At 40.8% G+C, this 17,055-nt stretch overlaps 2 protein-coding genes, 1 non-coding gene and 1 pseudogene across 4 annotated transcripts; 3 read left to right on the top strand and 1 right to left on the bottom strand.

Moving 5' to 3' along the window:
* The first annotated feature begins 7,262 nt into the window (after nt 1-7,262).
* On the top strand, nt 7,263-7,369 carry LOC147938982 (small nucleolar RNA R71). Its single transcript, XR_015567543.1, has one exon. It is a non-coding gene; the product is annotated as a small nucleolar RNA R71 (small nucleolar RNA).
* A 1,143-nt stretch (nt 7,370-8,512) lies between these two features.
* Nucleotides 8,513-8,678, top strand: LOC147938981 (U2 spliceosomal RNA; annotated as a pseudogene).
* Nucleotides 8,679-9,136: 458 nt separating this feature from the next.
* Nucleotides 9,137-14,397, top strand: LOC104711927 (putative leucine-rich repeat receptor-like serine/threonine-protein kinase At3g53590). Of its 2 annotated transcripts, XM_010428708.3 has the most exons (21): nt 9,137-9,318; nt 9,403-9,504; nt 9,595-9,745; nt 9,908-9,979; nt 10,066-10,137; nt 10,271-10,414; nt 10,498-10,569; nt 10,651-10,722; nt 10,828-10,902; nt 11,015-11,083; nt 11,208-11,276; nt 11,349-11,420; nt 11,529-11,612; nt 11,716-11,784; nt 11,945-12,432; nt 12,507-12,665; nt 12,755-13,038; nt 13,124-13,175; nt 13,260-13,510; nt 13,633-13,767; nt 13,844-14,397. In XM_010428708.3, exons 1-21 carry the CDS (start codon nt 9,312-9,314, stop codon nt 14,168-14,170), a joined length of 2,826 nt encoding a protein of 941 aa, XP_010427010.2. In that variant the 5' UTR covers nt 9,137-9,311; the 3' UTR covers nt 14,171-14,397. The 2 variants fall into 2 exon arrangements, with proteins under 2 accessions (XP_010427010.2, XP_019084859.2); XM_019229314.2 differs by lacking the exon at nt 9,137-9,318 and having other exon boundaries at nt 9,338-9,504.
* Nucleotides 14,398-14,467: 70 nt separating this feature from the next.
* On the bottom strand, nt 14,468-16,960 carry LOC104711926 (diaminopimelate epimerase, chloroplastic). Its single transcript, XM_010428707.3, has 9 exons — nt 16,576-16,960; nt 16,319-16,486; nt 16,155-16,225; nt 16,004-16,061; nt 15,725-15,904; nt 15,549-15,633; nt 15,371-15,430; nt 15,196-15,269; nt 14,468-14,749 (listed from the first exon to the last, which is right to left on the bottom strand). The coding sequence occupies exons 1-9, from the start codon at nt 16,855-16,857 to the stop codon at nt 14,633-14,635; spliced, it is 1,095 nt and encodes a 364-aa protein (XP_010427009.1). The 5' UTR covers nt 16,858-16,960; the 3' UTR covers nt 14,468-14,632.
* Nucleotides 16,961-17,055: the final 95 nt, after the last annotated feature.

Raw genomic sequence — 17,055 nt, 5'->3', positions numbered from 1 at the left:
TCAATCCAAATGGTTGTTTATGCTAACAGGAAGGATGCAATCAGGACAATGAAAGTCAAGCCAAGCAATATTGGGGTTTTATCTAACAGTCCTAAAATTATAAAAGAAAAGAATATAAACAAAGAAACCACACGACCTAAGCACTCGATGCAAGTATGAACAACTCGAGGGGTTACTCGAAGCAGGTAATCGTGTACGTGTTCGGGTAAGGGATCGAGTGATGAATAGAAATGCAAGCAATTAAAATACGAAAGCTTCTAAGGATGGGGTACTCTAATCCTAAGTGTTCCTGACCAGTATGGATGTCTTACATGCCTCAAGCAAATATTCCATAGACAATGAATCTCTAATTTCTTGTTAAAACACTCTCGTGATAGAAACAATCAACCTTGATCACTCCCCTACCCAACTCTTGTTGGAGAAACATGACCAAGCAGGCAATAAGAACCGATTCATTATTGTCAGTAAACCCCTTACTCATCTAATCTCTTAGGCTAAGTGAGTAAACCTCTAGCATTGGTTGATTCAAGCATTTCATCTACACCTCTAGGTGGTAAAACACCCTAGATCTAATCTCACCCTCTCGGTTTGTTGACAGCATTATGAACACCAATCTAGAAGGGAATCTATTAAATATATACAATCAAACTAAGACATCCTAACCGATCAAGAACACAAAATCATCTATCCCATCCCTAGAAACTTTACTACACTACTCAGAAATCATAGCAAGAAACATAAAAGCATATATGAATGAAAATTACATTGTAATGAACGATAAAGTAGAGAAGTAAGAGTACAAGATAGAAATCTAAAGAAATGATAAAAAGTTATGAAACAAATCCTAACAAAAAGTAAAAAGTGTTTTGAGTCGCTCAGTTCTCTCTCAGAAGCTCTCGCTCTCTGGTTTGAGGTTCTGCGGCGTGCTCGTTTGCGAGGAGGGGTTTATATATGGAAACCCCTTTGACCTAGCTTCCCAGTCCTGCCCGAGGGTCTACTCGATGGGGTGCATGAGATTAAGGTCGGGTTACTCCTCGGGTAGATCTTTGGGTTGTTCTTCCTGCTCTTGGATCCTCCTCGATCATGTTGGGATTCGGACTGCTCTTCCAGCTCAATGGCTCCTTCGGGTACATGCTCGGATTTTTCCTTGTTTCTCTCTATTTTAGGCTCTAAAGCACCTGTTTTCATCCAAAGTATGCAAATGCAAGAATCCAACACCCTAAATGGCTTAAAAGTTAATTCTTACAGTTAATGATCTAAAAATGCTAAGTTAAGGGTATAAACAATGCAAAATATGGACAAAAAGGGATGCTAAAAATTATTTGGGTGGTTTTCTCTCAAAGGAAGGAATGCTAGACAGTTGTGAAAACTATCTAAGATTGAGAACAATTTTGGCAAAAAACTTAACTCTTGATGATCTACCATTTTCTCATTCACTTTCTCCCTTTTTTTTTTTATTTAAACCCCCTAGAATTAAACTACCCACAACCTTGATTTTAACTTTTTTTTTTGTAATCCCTAAAGTTTAAATATGTATACATTTTTTTTTCTTTCTTTCTAGGAGACTATAGCAAGATCTTTTTCTCTTTTTTTTTACTTAGAGACTTAGAGCTACTTTATTCTAACCTTAGGGACTTCTTTTCTTTTTCTCCTTTTATTCCTTAACCCAACCCAAATAAACATGTTAACCACCTATCTTTCAAAACCGAATCTATCAGCTAGTTCAAATTCTAACTTAGCTAAATCAAGAGGCAGTTCTTTGTCGTTCTCAATACTCTCAAGGTTTCACAACCTATAGTACAATGAAAAAGCCTCACTCAACAATTCACAACAAGGTTTGAAAGAAAGATTTGGGTTCAAGGGTAGGAAAAACAAATCGGGTTAAACAAAAAAGATTGGTAAAAATGGAGTGCTAACCCGAGTTTAGAGTTACCATGAGCAAGTATTCAAATTCCATAAGCAAGACAATTTAAGTTCAAATTAAGTCCAATAATATAGAGATGTTCCAATGTTCAAGCAAGTGGACAAAGCATTCAAAAGACACAAGCTTCTAAACAACGATTTTTCATTTTTTCCAAAGATTGATCTAGCAACAATGAACTGTGATTAAGGGCTATAGCTTCAATCCTAAGGTTAGATTTTAAACAAGGTGGTTTCAATCATTGTCCCCTAAAATGCATATGTAACAATCCTATATGAAATAAACTAGACTCAATCCTAATATGTAAATGCAACTACATGAACACTCTTTTTTTTATATATTTTAAAAAAAACATTTCAAATTTTTTTGGGTTTTTCAATGCACATAGATGCAGACTCAAATGAATAAAATTAGCATGCAAAACTTTGAAATAAGAAAATAAAACACAAAGTTATATACATTCTCAGACCCTCCCCCAAACTTAAATTACACAGTCTCTGTGTAAATAAAAGTCTGAAAAAGAAATCTGAGAATCACACAAAATGAAACAAAACTAAATGCAATGGTATAAACAATGGTTTGGATGAAATTGGTACCTCGTGTGTTGGTGAAGAAGGAGGTTGTAGCAGCCTCCATACTCGCCAACGTGTAGCCAGGGTCGTCACCGGCTTCAGCAGCTGCCAGGGCTTGCTCATCAAAGAGTTCGGTGATATGCACGGACGACTTGCTCAGACCAGCATCCGAGGGGTTGATCATGGGGGGCATCGCGTAGCTCATCGGGTAGGGCATCGGGTAATACGATGGGTATGGTGGAAGAGGTCCAGAGTGATCACCCGTATAGCCACTCGCAGGGTGCATCAAATATGGCATCGTGTAAGGCATCTGGTAAGGCGGAGGGAAGAGTCCTGAGTAATCACCCGATTGTGTGCTCGATGGATGCATCGAATAGGGCATCGTGTATCCCATTGGGTTGGGCATCGGATAGGCGTCTGAATGGCTTCTCTGCTATACTTCAGGTCTTGTGATATTCTCCTTGGCTTGGGGCTCGTAGGATGATGCTCTGTGAGGTTATGGAGGTGTCAGTCCTCAAATTCCTCCTAGCGGTCCGCTTCTCCCCATCCACGTTGGTGCGAATGTCGTAGTAGGAGCTGAACCACAGCTTGCCTTGTCTTGCAGCTCCTTGATCTGTCCTCCCATCATCCTCAGTGAGCCGGTGAGATCCTTCACCTTTCTTACCAGAAACTTGTTCACCCTCTTCAACCATCCGATCCTTTTGTGGGCTTCCCTCACTCCAACAGGTTGCTTTTGAGAGCAAACATACTCCTCAAAGTCAAAATCTTCCGAGCTATCTCCCTGTCCTTGCCCGGTTGTCTCTCTCTTTTCAGCTTCGGATTCCTCCTCCGGATTGTACAGCTCCTCCAAAGGTGGTGCAAAGTCGATGTTGTCCCCCAGCCAGACCTTGGTGCACATTATATTGGGCAGGATCATTTGGGCGGCTCTGGTGATTGGATGGACAAACTTGAAGAGCAGCATGTCGTTTGGCTTCTCATAAGCCAAGTACCTCGCCAGCAAGAGGTAGTCGATGTCCAGCCATCTCGGATCGTGTACCACTCCCTTCAAAGGTACATCGCAAGCCACCAAAATTGGTGTGACCAGTCCTCCAATGGAGATCTCTCCACCTCCTTCTCTTCTCTTCATAGCCCATGACTTGAGGTAGAGGAACTGATCGAGCAGCACAAAGACCATACTAGTATCCGCAACATCTCCAACTAGCGGTGTACCATCCCTAGCATTGTCTAGAACTCCACACAATGCAATGTCTAGCAGTTGGAGCTCATGATCGTTCACATTCCCAGTCTCCTTTCTAGCAAAAAGAGTGCATGCGAGGGACCTGTGAAAATACCTCAAAACAGGGCTCCTTATTTGAGCGGATTTGGAGCTTGTGGACTTGTAGGGGAGCTTGTCTCCTATTGTTAGCCATAGGGACCTCATTTCCTCCTTGCTCACTTCCATGCCTTCTCCAAACCCAGCTTTGAATCAATACAGCTTCCCCATCTCCTTGAAAGTAAGCCGGTACTCCTTGTTTCGCACGGAAAAGGTGATGAACCCGATCCCCCCCATTGGGTAGTAAGGTCGGGTGGTCTTCAAAGTAGTGAAACCTCAGTGTTGAGAGAAAGTGGACCGTTTCCTCCTCATAGGCTTCAAGGTTGGTTCACATCATCTGGCCCAGGTGGCACATGTCGAACAGGAACTCGACATCTCTTGCGATTCCCAACTGCTTCATCGTTTCTCGGTGAGAGTAGCGGGTACCAACGAAACTCATCTTACGGAAACTTTGAAGAGCTTTGCCGGAGTCTCCACCTCTTTCTGCTTCAGCCTCCGTGAGGCTTGTCGTGTTCGTCCTCTCTGCTCTTCCTCTCGCTCACGGTTCTCCTCCTTGGTGTCTCGATCCTCTTCCTCAGCTGCTCTCTCAGCCACCTTCTCAGCTTTCTCAGAAGCTGGTCTCTTCCCTCTTGCAACCGCGGCTCTGCTCCTTAACCGCGATGTTTGAATTTCCTTCGGCTCTCCTCCACCAGCATCATAATCGACCTCCATGGGGTCGGTAACAGTTCTCTCAGACATAGACAGGTCCCTACGTCGAGGAGATCGGCGAACAGCACTCGCCATTGGACTCGGTGAGCGAACTCGGTGGTCTATACGATCGGTTGCTCAAGCACCAGATCGGGTGATGAATCGGGTTGAGCATTGGGTGGGAGAAGTGAAACTTCCAGCCAGCGGTTAGGAATGCGGAACGTCTCTTCTTCCTTGGGATTCTCGAGGTTCGACAGCATCACCTCCGGTTCTAGCAGCGGTGGAGGTTGATCTTCTTCCCTTCCTTTGGTAGGTCTTCATGTTCGGCTCCATTGTCGAATCCTTGAGAAAAAAGAAAAGCTAAACTTCGAGATTAATAGGGTTAGTTCCCAAAAAATCAAAGATCACTCGAGTTTGAGAGAGAATAGAAAGTAGGAAAACAAAAAGCTCTAGGGTAGAGAGACTTATCAGTGCTGCTGAGGGAGAAGGGTTCGAAACCTTTAAATAGAGTAGGGTTAGCAGCTTGGGCTTCACCGAGAGTGGGCTTGGTTTGCGGAATTCGGACTCCACTCGCCACCCGAGTAGAGACACGATCAGGCGCGTCGAGTACGGTGTCGGGTTGACCCTCTGGTTCCTCAATTATTTTCCTTTTTTCACTTTTCCTCTTTTTTTTATAAATGTAAATATGTGAAAACTGAAAATAAGGCTTAAAACAAATAAATAAGAATTAAAATAAAATAGAAGATACCTTTAGGACTTCCTCCCAAGTGAGCTTGTTTAAAGTTTTGACTCTTCATGCTCCTTAAGCATGGGATCTAAGAGGGAGAGGTTCTGGAATCCTTTCCACTATAGCAGGCTGATTCAATTCATTCTCCAAGTCTTGTCCAGGTTCTACAGCAAATGTGGTGTTGACTTCTTCAAGATGTTTGACTTTCCTCTGCTTTGTCTTAGTGGAAAAAAACTTGACCATTAATAGTTGGCCTCTTAATTCCCTTCTTGGCATCAAACTCCATCTTGAAGTGCTCACCATGCTCAATTCTGATCTTGCCTGTCTTCACCTTAATCACTGCACCTATTGTTGCCAAAAATGGTCTCCCTAGGATCAGCAGATCGTCTGGTTCCTTATCCATATCAAGGATCATAAAATCAGTGGGGACTTCCCCCCTTTCAATCCTGAGAGGCAAATTTTCCAGGATCCCAATCGGATGTCTGATTGTTTAATCAGCTAGAACCAAATACAGACTACTTGGTTTAAAACTGCTGACACCCAACTTGTTGGCAACTGACAGTGGCATGATGCTGACTGAAGCTCCTAGGTCGCACAAGCAATAATCCGAAGTCCTATAGAGCATGGAAAAGTAAAAGAGCCAAGATCTTCCAATTTCTCTTCGATTCGCAGCTCAGGATCTAAGCACACTCCACTCCTGAGATTCTCATACCCAATCTCCTTGACAGCTTCCTTAACCTCATTCTCCAGCCGAGCTGCCTCCTTGGTTGTTTCCTCTTGAAGTTCGTGTGGTGGCAAAAGCTTAGGAGGTGGAGCTTTACGCTTGGCCATACGCTCTGCAAGCGCCTCTAGTTGGATGTCAAGTGCAGCATTGAATATTTTCTCTAGTTCCCCTTCTGCTGCTACAGGTAGTTGAGGTTGATCTTTCATCTGAACATCTACTCGATGTATCATCTGATCACCATCATCGGGTAGGTCATCGGGTTCTGCCTCGGGTGGTTCTTTGATTTGTGATTCTCGAACCAGTGTTCGATCATCAACTTGATCAGGCTCCTCGGGTAAAGGTTCAGGTTCATACTTGGATATGTAGTACTTGGCCTCATTTATCCCATAGTGATCCATATCCTCCCAATCTTGATCATCACTATCCCTAGTGAGGTAATCCTCATAGTCATCAACAAGGAAGATGGCTTGGGCAGTGGCATATCCTTAGGGTTCTGAACTGCTTTACCTAGAAGCTGGTTGATCTTTGGAGTTGGTTGGTTGTTTTGGTGGCCATCTTGGTACCTCAGCTTAGTATTGAGCGAATCGTACTTGGTAGTCAAGTCGTTGTATCCAGAATTGATCTTGTTGCTCATCTCCGCAAATCGTTTTGCAGTGTCCATAGCAGCGGATGCATGGTTTTAAATCATCTGCTAAATTAGGCCGCGTAGGTCAGCTTCTTGCGATTGGTGCTGCCGGCCTTGATGTTGTTGGAATCCAGGTGGTGCAATGGGTTGGTAGTAATTTCCAGAATACTGCTGCTTAGGGGCATAGCCTTGATTGTATTGGACAAAAGGCTTCTGTTGGACCTGGTTCCCTTGAACTGCAGATGGGTAGGTTTGGTCTTGAGGATTGGCAACATTCGGGTTTCGGTAAGACAGATTCGGATTCGGCTTGTAGTTGTTATACCCTTTGTTGTAACCTCATTGGTTGTTGATGTAGTTCACATCCTCTATTTGAACATTCTCCCCATCTTGTTGCAAAAACTGCTCTTCCTCTGATATTGCATGAACATGCTGCTTCTGGTTGAGTAGTTTATCGAGCTTGTCATTGAGGGCTTTCATGTCCCTCTTGTACTTGGCATCTTCCTCTCATGTATATCGCATAGTACGATCATACTCCTCATTATAATGCCCATCAGATTGAGCCAAGTTCTCCACTAGGTCCCAACCTTCATCAACATCCTTGTTGAGGAAGTTACCATTGCTTGCGGTGTCCAGCAACATCCGTATTTTGGGGACCACTCCTCTGTAAAGTGTACTTAGCAATGAAGCATTGCTGAAGCCATGATGAGGACATCTGGTAGTGTATCCCTTGAAACGTTCCCAAGCTTTATTGAACGTCTCATTGTTCTTCTGAACAAAGCTGGAAATATCATTTCGCAGCCTTGCGGTTCTGGAGTTGGAGAAGAATTTGGCTAGAAACGCCTTCTTGCACGCTTCCCAGGTGGTGATGGACTCCTTGGGGAGTGATTTTTCCCAGAGGTGCGCTTTGTCTCCCAAAGAGAATGGGAAAAGTCGGAGTTTGAATTCATCCTCACTGACTCCATTTATCTTGGTGAGGCTACAGAGCCTATCAAATTCATCCAGATGATCCAATGGGTCCTCCATTGGCAATCCATGAAACTTATTGCTTTGTATCATCTGGATGAGACTACTCTTGATCTCAAAATTGTTGTTCTGGACAGCAGGTGGCACAATGCCATTCCTTCGAGTGTGAGTAGATGGAGCATCCCCTGCTCCTATGTAGGTCCTTGCTTGAGGAGCTGGTGGACCGTTTTGATCGTTCATTGTCTCCTCAATTGTGGGTGGTTGCGGTTGTTGAACTTGTTGTTGACGAAGTAACCTTGGTCTGTCGATGTTGTCGACGAATGGACTCAGGTTTTGGTTACCCTTGGATCGTGTTTGCATGCACAAGTAGGTCACCGAGTGTGTACACGAGAGTCAACCCGATCCAGGTGATCGAGTGACGGGTCGGGTGGGTGCTCGGGTTGTACTTGAGATTCAAAATAAATAAAAACGAAAGCAAACAAGTCAGATTCTGAACCAATATAAATAAAAGAACTTGATCTAGCAAGTGCTGAAATCCTAAATGTAGCAAATTAAAATTTAACCAAATGACAACGGCGCCAAATTGATAAGCGGATTTTCACCTAGGATATCAATTCCCTATGCAGTTGTAGTACAAAGGGTTATCAATCCAAATGGTTTTTTATGCTAACAGGAAGGATGCAATCATGACAATGCAAGTCAAGCCAAGCAATATTGGGGTTTTATCTAACAGTCCTAAAATTATAAAAGAAAAGAATATAAACAAAGAAACCACACGACCTAAGCAGTCAATGCAAGCATTCGAGTACAGGATTGAATAGGGTGATCGAATAAACAAATGAAGTATGAACAACTCGAGTAAAAAAAATGCGTAAGAAAAGACCAAAGTGAATTTTTTCTAAAATCCCACATCGACAAGTAAGAGAGCGTTGGTCATAACCTTGGTAGTATAAATATGAAACCGAGCACGACTTTCAAATCATACCTTTCTCGAATTTTTGGCTAAGATCAAGTGTAGTATCCGTTCTTATCATTTTAATATCTGATATGTGGGCCATCGGCTCACACGATATTAAGGTAGGTTGCTACCTGGTCTTTCACGTGCCGCCCATGCGTTGCACTACTGCACGGGCGTGACTCAACCCACTAATATTCGGTCAATTTTATTCTATGTTCAATCGAAGTTTTGCTAACTTATTTACTATTGTGTTGGCTTGCTCTTGGAATATTGTAAACCGGATCAATGTAGGTTAACAATACCCTAGCCTAGATTGGGAAAGGGTCATAACTTTTATGACAAGGTCAGCCTAAGTGGACAACCAGTCTGCAACTGAATTTAAAGGATTATAAAATTGACAACTTTTTATAATTGATGTTCAATGTCTTCCGTAGCCGCTTCAATGATCTATAGAGGGTAACTGTAGGAGATATAGGTTTAACAAGGAAAGTCCAATCTTAATGAGAAAGTTTCAAACTCCATTTCATTGAATAAAGATATACAATAGAACCCTTGTTGACCTTTTCTTATGTAGTCTCTTTCTGGTTTGTTTAGTTAACTCATTAGATCACTGTCATTATGAGGTTTCTGTTTCCAGCAGTGTCTTTATGGACACAACTATGTCTAATGACCACTAAGACTTGTACTTTTCCTTGGTTTCAAAGAAGTTTCCGGGGATTCTTTTATGAATTCTTTAATCTTCAGCCAAACATTGTTTCTTGATTATTCATTCTTCTGGTGACTTGATCATAACTTTGTTGGCCTTGACCCAGAACTTTTCTTATGAAATGTGAGTTCATCGAAGCTTTGACCCCTATGTATTTTTCTGTGTGTTACACAACAAGAGAAAGTATGATTTGTCTTCCTTTTCTAGGTATCGTGATGAGTTCAAGAACATGCGGTTCAATATTCCTGGTTACATTTTGTTGTTGCCTTCTGCTTCAGGCAGCTGATTCAAAAACAGATCCTTCAGAAGGTGATCATTTTTTCACATCTCATATATCTCATTCTACAAAGTGGAGACTGCTTTTCAGAATTTTGCTAATATTCTATATCCATTTTGCAGTAACTGCTTTGAGGGAGATCAAAAGGAGTCTAATTGATCCTATGAGAAATTTAAGTAATTGGGCAAAAGGTGACCCGTGCAAGTCAAACTGGACTGGCATAATATGCTTCGAAAGCTCACATGATGATGGACACTTTCACGTCCAGGAGCTGTATGTCTCTCTTGTATAACCCATCTGTCACATTTTTGTCTTCTTCTTATTTTTGGTCTTTTCTGCCAAGGTGATAGTTTTAGGCATCACTAATGCAGAGTCCTGGTGTCATTCTTACAAGAATTATACTGCAACTCATGTTATTTACATATTGTGTTGTAGCCAGTTGATGAGGCTGAATTTATCTGGAGAGTTGGCTCCTGAAGTTGGCCAGTTATCGTTTCTCGAAATTCTGTAAGATACCGAGTTTAAAGAATTGTTTCATTTGGTATCTATGCATACTGAAAATTTTATTTTCTATTGGGTTGCCAACATTGAAGTAATGTGATGTGGAACAACCTGACTGGGCATGTTCCTTTGGAGATAGGAAAACTCTCTTCCTTGAGACTCCTGTAAGTTGGATCACATTATGCATCTTTATTTTCTTGTTCTGTTTTTTTTTTTTTCATATTTTAAAGAAGGCTTTGGACTGAAGGAATCATAGCATGCCACTTCAATTAAATATTTGCTATATTATTTGGACAGACTGTTGAATGGGAACAAGTTCACGGGTAGTTTACCTCCTGAACTTGGTAATCTTCAAAACCTAAACAGGCTTCAAGTAGATGAGAACAACATAACAGGTTCAGTTCCAACTTCATTTGGAAACTTGAAAAGTGTTAAACATCTGTAAGTTTCTCGTTAAGTATGATCTTCTTCATAGCAAAATCAGCAGTCATCCTTTTTACTCACCAGTAGATTTTGGGTCTCAGTCACTTCAACAATAACACGATAACCGGAGAAATTCCGGTTGAGCTATCCAAACTGACCAACCTTGCTCACCTGTGAGTAATTTGTTTGCTTTCTTGATTTCACATTGGATACTGTTTTGAAAGTGTTTATATATTGATGGAGAAATTTTGCAGTATACTGGACAACAATAACTTGACTGGGACATTGCCGCTAGAGTTAGCTGAATTACCATCATTGACCATACTGTATGTGCATTCTCCCATATATTGTTCCCATTCCATTAACTGTTTCTTTCTGCTTACCTTTTTGATATTTTGAAAAGTTGATAAGCTAGTAATCTACTTATGCAGTCAGCTGGATAACAACAACTTCGAAGGTTCTGAGATTCCATTGGCTTATGAAAATTTTTCTAGATTAGTAAAACTGTAAGACTTTATGAGCGTTTTTGCAATAAGATTCAAATGGGTTTGTGTTTCTTTATTAGTTTCAACAGTGAGATTAATTATTCTTTGTACCTTCATCTTTTCAACTTGGCAGAAGCTTAAGGAACTGTGGACTGCAAGGATCAATTCCTGACTTAAGCGGGGTACGAAATCTTAGCTATCTGTAAGTGTCTATGTCTGGTATTTGTGTAAACTTATCTCACTGTGTGATTCTTTTTACTGGTCCTTGAGTTCTTGAACCTAGTTTATACGAGTGCACTTTTATTTAATCTTCACTTTATTTGCAGAGATCTAAGTTGGAACAACCTCACAGGCACTATACCAGAATCCAAGCTTTCCGACAAAATGACAACAATGTATGCATTTTTCTCCAAATTATTCTCCTTTTAACAGTTTATTTAACTTACAATAGCTGAGGTTTGCTGCAGTGAACTTTCTTATAACAACCTTATTGGTTCTATACCACCAAGTTTCTCGGAGTTGGGCTCCCTTCAATTACTGTATGTTTACATTAATCATTGAGATAAAATTTTCCAAGTCATCTTATTTTTTGCATTTTCCAATCATCTCTAAGTACTTAGTAAGATATTCTGTTTCATCTATCACAGTTCACTTGAGAACAACAGTTTATCTGGTTCTATCACAACAGAACTTTGGCAGGACAAGTCTTTCGAGAACAACAGGCTGCAAGTGTATGAACTTAAGTCTTTGTTTTTCTTTTTATGTAATACTTAATAGTTTCCTAGATTATATTTCATTTTCGGAGGCTGAAACTTCTTTTGGATGGATGCACAGTGATCTCAGGAACAATGACTTCTCTGATGCCACAGGAAACCTGAGAACACCGGACAATGTTACCCTATAGTGAGTGTCTTTGTTCATATTATTTGGGAGCAAGTTAAATATTATGGACCAAACTGCATTCTCTTGTCTTGGCATTATAGTCTAATTTAATTTAGTTCTGTCCTTGTTTTATATGTGTTGGTTATAAACTAAAGCTCTTTCTTTATCCTTTGTGTCAAAGTCTTCGTGGCAACCCAATATGCAAGAGTACAAGCATTCCCATCGTTAAACAATTCTTCCAATACATCTGCGGAGAGAAAAAGCAAACATCTCCAAACTCAAATACAACCTGCAGTAGTAATGTGTCATGTCCCTTTGAGAATGTTCAAGTTTCCTCAGGAATCTGTTTGTGTACAGCACCTCTCTCGATTGATTATAGGCTAAAGAGCCCTAGCTTCTTTTTCTTCACTCCATATATTAAACACCAATTCATTGAGTATATAACAACGTCGCTCCAGTTGGAAACTCATCAACTAGCAATCCATAGACTTGTTAATGAAAACAGGCTGCGTTTAAGGATGTACTTAAAGATAGTTCCAAAAGGCAAAATGACATTCAACAAGGATGAAGTCATGCGTATCAGAGACAGGTTTATGTCATGGAGTTTTAATAAAACTGACTTTTTTGGACCCTATGAGCTGCTGGACTTCCCTCTTCAAGGACCATATGGTACAGTTTTTGGACCTAATCTTTTAACAAAATGGATAGTTTAATGATATATATACTTAAATTTCTGGATGCAGATTACTCGTTAGCTCAAACGGGTGGATTTAGCGTGGTTGTATGGATGATGATAGTAGCAGGCTCTATCGTCGCTGCCACTGTCTTATCAGTGAGTGCAACACTTCTATATGTTAGGAAACGTGGTGAGAGAACGCGTACATTCACCAAAAAACGTGTTTGTAAGCAACTCAACAATGGCTCTTTATGTCAAGAACTGACCTTGTTTGGTCCTATTACCAAACTGAAGACTCTTTTTTATGTCTTCCAGTCAGGGCGATATCTCGGGAAATCCAAGGGGTGAAGAAGTTCAGCTTTGTAGAACTGTCGGATGCAACTAATGGCTTTGATAGCTCCACAATGATTGGTAGAGGTAGCTATGGAAAGGTTTACAAAGGCATTTTGCCAAATAAAACCGAAGTTGCCATCAAACGAGGAGAAGAAACTTCTCTGCAAAGCGAGAAAGAGTTTCTGAATGAGATCGATTTACTTTCAAGGTTACATCACCGGAATCTTGTGTCACTGCTTGGCTACAGTAGTGACATTGGGGAACAGGTACGTCCTTTTTCATATGCAGTTGTTAGTTAGCTTTATATTTATGACTAATCTACATAGGTGTTCTGTGTTGGTTCATGCACAGATGCTGGTTTATGAGTATATGCCTAATGGCAATGTGCGTGATTGGCTTTCAGGTAATAATATATTCCTCCAAGTTCTTCTTATATACTAAAAACATGTTGCAGCTAATATTTCAGTGGTTTAACATTATCATGCAGCTACTGCTATAGAGCCATTGAGCTTCAGCATGAGGTCACATGTGGCTTTGGGTTCAGCTAAAGGGATTCTTTACCTTCACACTGAAGCAAATCCGCCTGTTATTCACCGCGATATCAAAACCAGCAATATACTCTTGGACTGTCAGCTTCGTGCTAAAGTTGCTGATTTTGGACTGTCACGGTTGGCTCCTGCTTTTGGGGAGGGAGATGCTGAGCCCGCCCATGTATCGACAGTAGTGAGAGGAACACCGGTGAGTTCCAAAATAGCATACTAATCGATATGTTGGTCACATATATAACCTGTGGCTTTTGACAAAACAGAACATGTTTTACTCTCAGATATATGACAGTTTGAGAATTTTATTATGCACAGGGATATCTGGATCCAGAGTACTTCATGACTCAGCAATTGACGGTGAAGAGCGATGTGTACAGCTTCGGAGTAGTGTTGCTTGAGCTTTTGACTGGAATGCACCCATTCTTTGAGGGTACACATATTATCCGCGAGGTACTTTTCTTGACTGAGCTCTCACTCAAACCTGATAATGGAGCTAGCTAAAATATCTGAAGTTTATGTGATATAGGTGAGGATGGCATATGAATGTGGAACGGTTCTGTCAGTGGCGGATCGTCGGATGGGACAATGTTCGCCCGATAAAGTGAAGAAGTTGGCGGAATTGGCGTTATGGTGTTGTGAGGATAGACCAGAGACGAGACCACCAATGTCAAAAGTGGTGAAGGAACTTGAAGGTATTTGCCAATCTGTGCAAGAACCCGATATGTTTTCAGAAACAACGAAATTAATCTGCACCAAAACATCGTCGTCATCTTCTTCTGTACCCTCGCCATTGTCTTTACTTCCTGGTAGTGACTTGGACAGTGGATTTTTCCATGCAGTAAAACCTCGTTGACAGAACTTTGTGTGAGATAGGGGCTAACTTCAAACTAATGAGAGTTGTATATCATTATATTTAGGAGATTTTATGAAACCACTTCTGTTGTCCTGATTGTAACCAGAGATCAAATTTCCCCATTTATTTGTTTTCGTATTCTCTTTAGATGTTATATACTAAATCCATGTCTTTATGTACAACCACGGCCTTGGACAGTGTCTGGTCTGCTGGAGATTCAAGTTTAACCATCAGTGTAGAGAGTTACATTCCGAGAAAAAGAAAAAAAAAGAATGAAATTATGAACATAAATGCAACAATTCAAAAGGTTTGGAATTTTACTCTCAAAACAATAGAAGTGCATAAAACAAATCCATGAAACACAATCTAGGCAGGACAGGTAAGAGCTTAGCACGTTTGTATTAGAAAACAGACCCCAAAAGAACAACAGTGAGAGGACAAGTCATCGACTGTGAAGGTCGATTAGAGCAGCGCTGATCCGTAGAAAACAGCTTCTGCAGGACCCGTCATGTAGATATGGTTGTCTTCTTGTTTCCACTCTATTTCCAATGGTCCGCCTGGTAGATCCACCGTGCATTTCTGTTCCACCATAAACCAATACACAAAATATAAGAGGAGCTTTTAACATTTGTGTCTGTCACATCTCTATCGAGGAATAAACCAATAGTAGTAAGTGAGAGTGAAGAACCCCAAGAAAAGGAATACATGATTCTCCCACAAGACATGAAACCTATTTAACCTCAGATGAATATACAAGAAATGAAAACTTCTTAGTAAGATCATAATCTCATCAATCGCCTACAAATCAAATCATCTAACCATTCATTGCAACAGTCAGGTTTCTTAAGAAAAGCTTAAAAACGCTAGTCCACTTTTCTGTTTATCTACACACATCTTTTTCCCTCAACTATCATGATTTACGTGTATATATAAAGGACTAGGAGCTGCATACCATTGTATAATCTGAAAATGTAGCATTTTGCAAACTGTTATCTAGTTTTTTAGTTCTGAAATTCCAAACTTACCCTGTTGGCTCGACCTTCAAGGACTGCTGCAACAACCAGAGCACAAGCTCCAGTTCCACAGGCCAGAGTTGCTCCTGCAGTTTTAAGTATGCTTAAGCATTAAGCATATTGGGATACAGAGACTGTTGATAATCAACTAAGAAAATTATTCGAAGATTTGGGGGAACTAGCCGACCTGCTCCGCGCTCCCACACACGCATTTTCAAATGAGAACGTGATAAGACCTCAACAAATTCTGCAGATAAACACAAAGAACAGTAAGACAACTTGAGGAGTAAAAATCCAAATACAGAGAAGTCTTGCTGTATCTATCATGGAAATGTAAATTAATCTGCACATGAATTTCCACAAACCAGTGTTAGTTCGAGCTGGGAACATTTCATGATGCTCGAACTTTGGACCAATCTCTGGTAAGTTCAAATCATCAACTTTCAGACTCTGGTTGACACACAAAGGAAAACCACAAATGATGAGAAGTTCCATGTGTAGACAAATAATATAACTAGAAGTCCAGCAAGCAAACACGCACCGGTCCACCCTTTTTACCAAACGTGATACAGTGAGGATTGCCCATACTAACACACGTCACATTCCAGCTTACTCCATCAACAACTAGCTCTGCCTGAACAACAGCTTCACCTTTGTTCCCTGGCAATTTTGTTGGCACATCTTGTGCTTTAAGAATTGGTGTCCCCATATCAACCTTAACCTGTACCCATATCAATCACAATGCAGTAAACAACAAGAAAAAAAATGATAAAAAAATTCAAACTAAACCTTAAACGAGACATCAATCCGAATGACTTACCTGTCCATCATCTTGAATTTCTGGAACAATGAGGCCAGCACCGGTATGTATTGTAAAACTATCCAAACAGATAAAGAAGAGTTCAGAGATTATTCAAGTCTGACTAAAATTCAGAACACTCAACAGATGTTTCTTAAACAGATATATATACCTATGTTTTCCTTGAAGATTTTCAAGCTCAGCAATGAACCTAGCAAAGCATCGAACTCCATTGCCACACATCTACAAGAAGAAAATCAAAAGCCAATGACTTACAACAAGTCACACAAACATATCAACTCCAAAATCAACAGACTTAATCATAGAAAAGCCCACCTCAGGTTCACTACCATCTGAATTGAATATCCTCATTGTATAATCAGTACCATTGACTCCTGGCATTGCAAAGATCACTCCATCAGCACCAACACCGAAGTTTCGATCGCATAGCTTCGCCGCCTGCTCTTGAGTAATCTTAGGTTCCGATGAGTCTCTGTTATCGACCTAGAAAACCCAATTCCCAAAAAAGACAAAATTTTAAAAACTCCGATACATTTCGGGTATTGAGAGTTCAACGGAGAACAAAAAAGTACCAAAATAAAGTCATTCCCGAGGCCATGGTACTTCACGAAATGAAGAACTCCGTTTTCTCTCTTGTCGAGAAAACTCGCCGCCGGAGAGATTTTCTCGGCAGTGACGGCGTCCATGGAGGCTGAAGCAGACAAACGAAGCCTAGAGCTCTTAAAGCAATACTCTTTCTCGAAGAAACCAAACGAAAGAGAAGAGACGGATCCGAGCTTCCCGGATAACGCATTCACCAGTTGACGCGATTGCGGCGCGACGGAGACAGTGCTAGTTACGGCGGCTATCTCCATTGCTACTTTCAGATTTTTTTTCCTCGTTCAACGACTCTGCTCAATATAAAAAATACGCTGAACAAAAACATCGCGTTGTTCTAATGCTTGAAATCGGAACTCCACGTCGTTCTTTCTCCTAAACAATATTAAACTCATGTCGTTCTTTAGTAGATGGGTATTTAATGAAAAAGGCCTGAATAAATAAAGCCCATTATT

This window comes from Camelina sativa, chromosome 9 (genome assembly GCF_030686135.1).
Source record: "Camelina sativa cultivar CO46 ecotype springtype chromosome 9, ASM3068613v1".
Classification (NCBI taxonomy): Eukaryota; Viridiplantae; Streptophyta; class Magnoliopsida; order Brassicales; family Brassicaceae; genus Camelina; species Camelina sativa.
The sequence above is the reverse complement of the archived record's forward strand: the minus strand, read 5'-3'. Positions and strand labels throughout refer to the sequence as shown.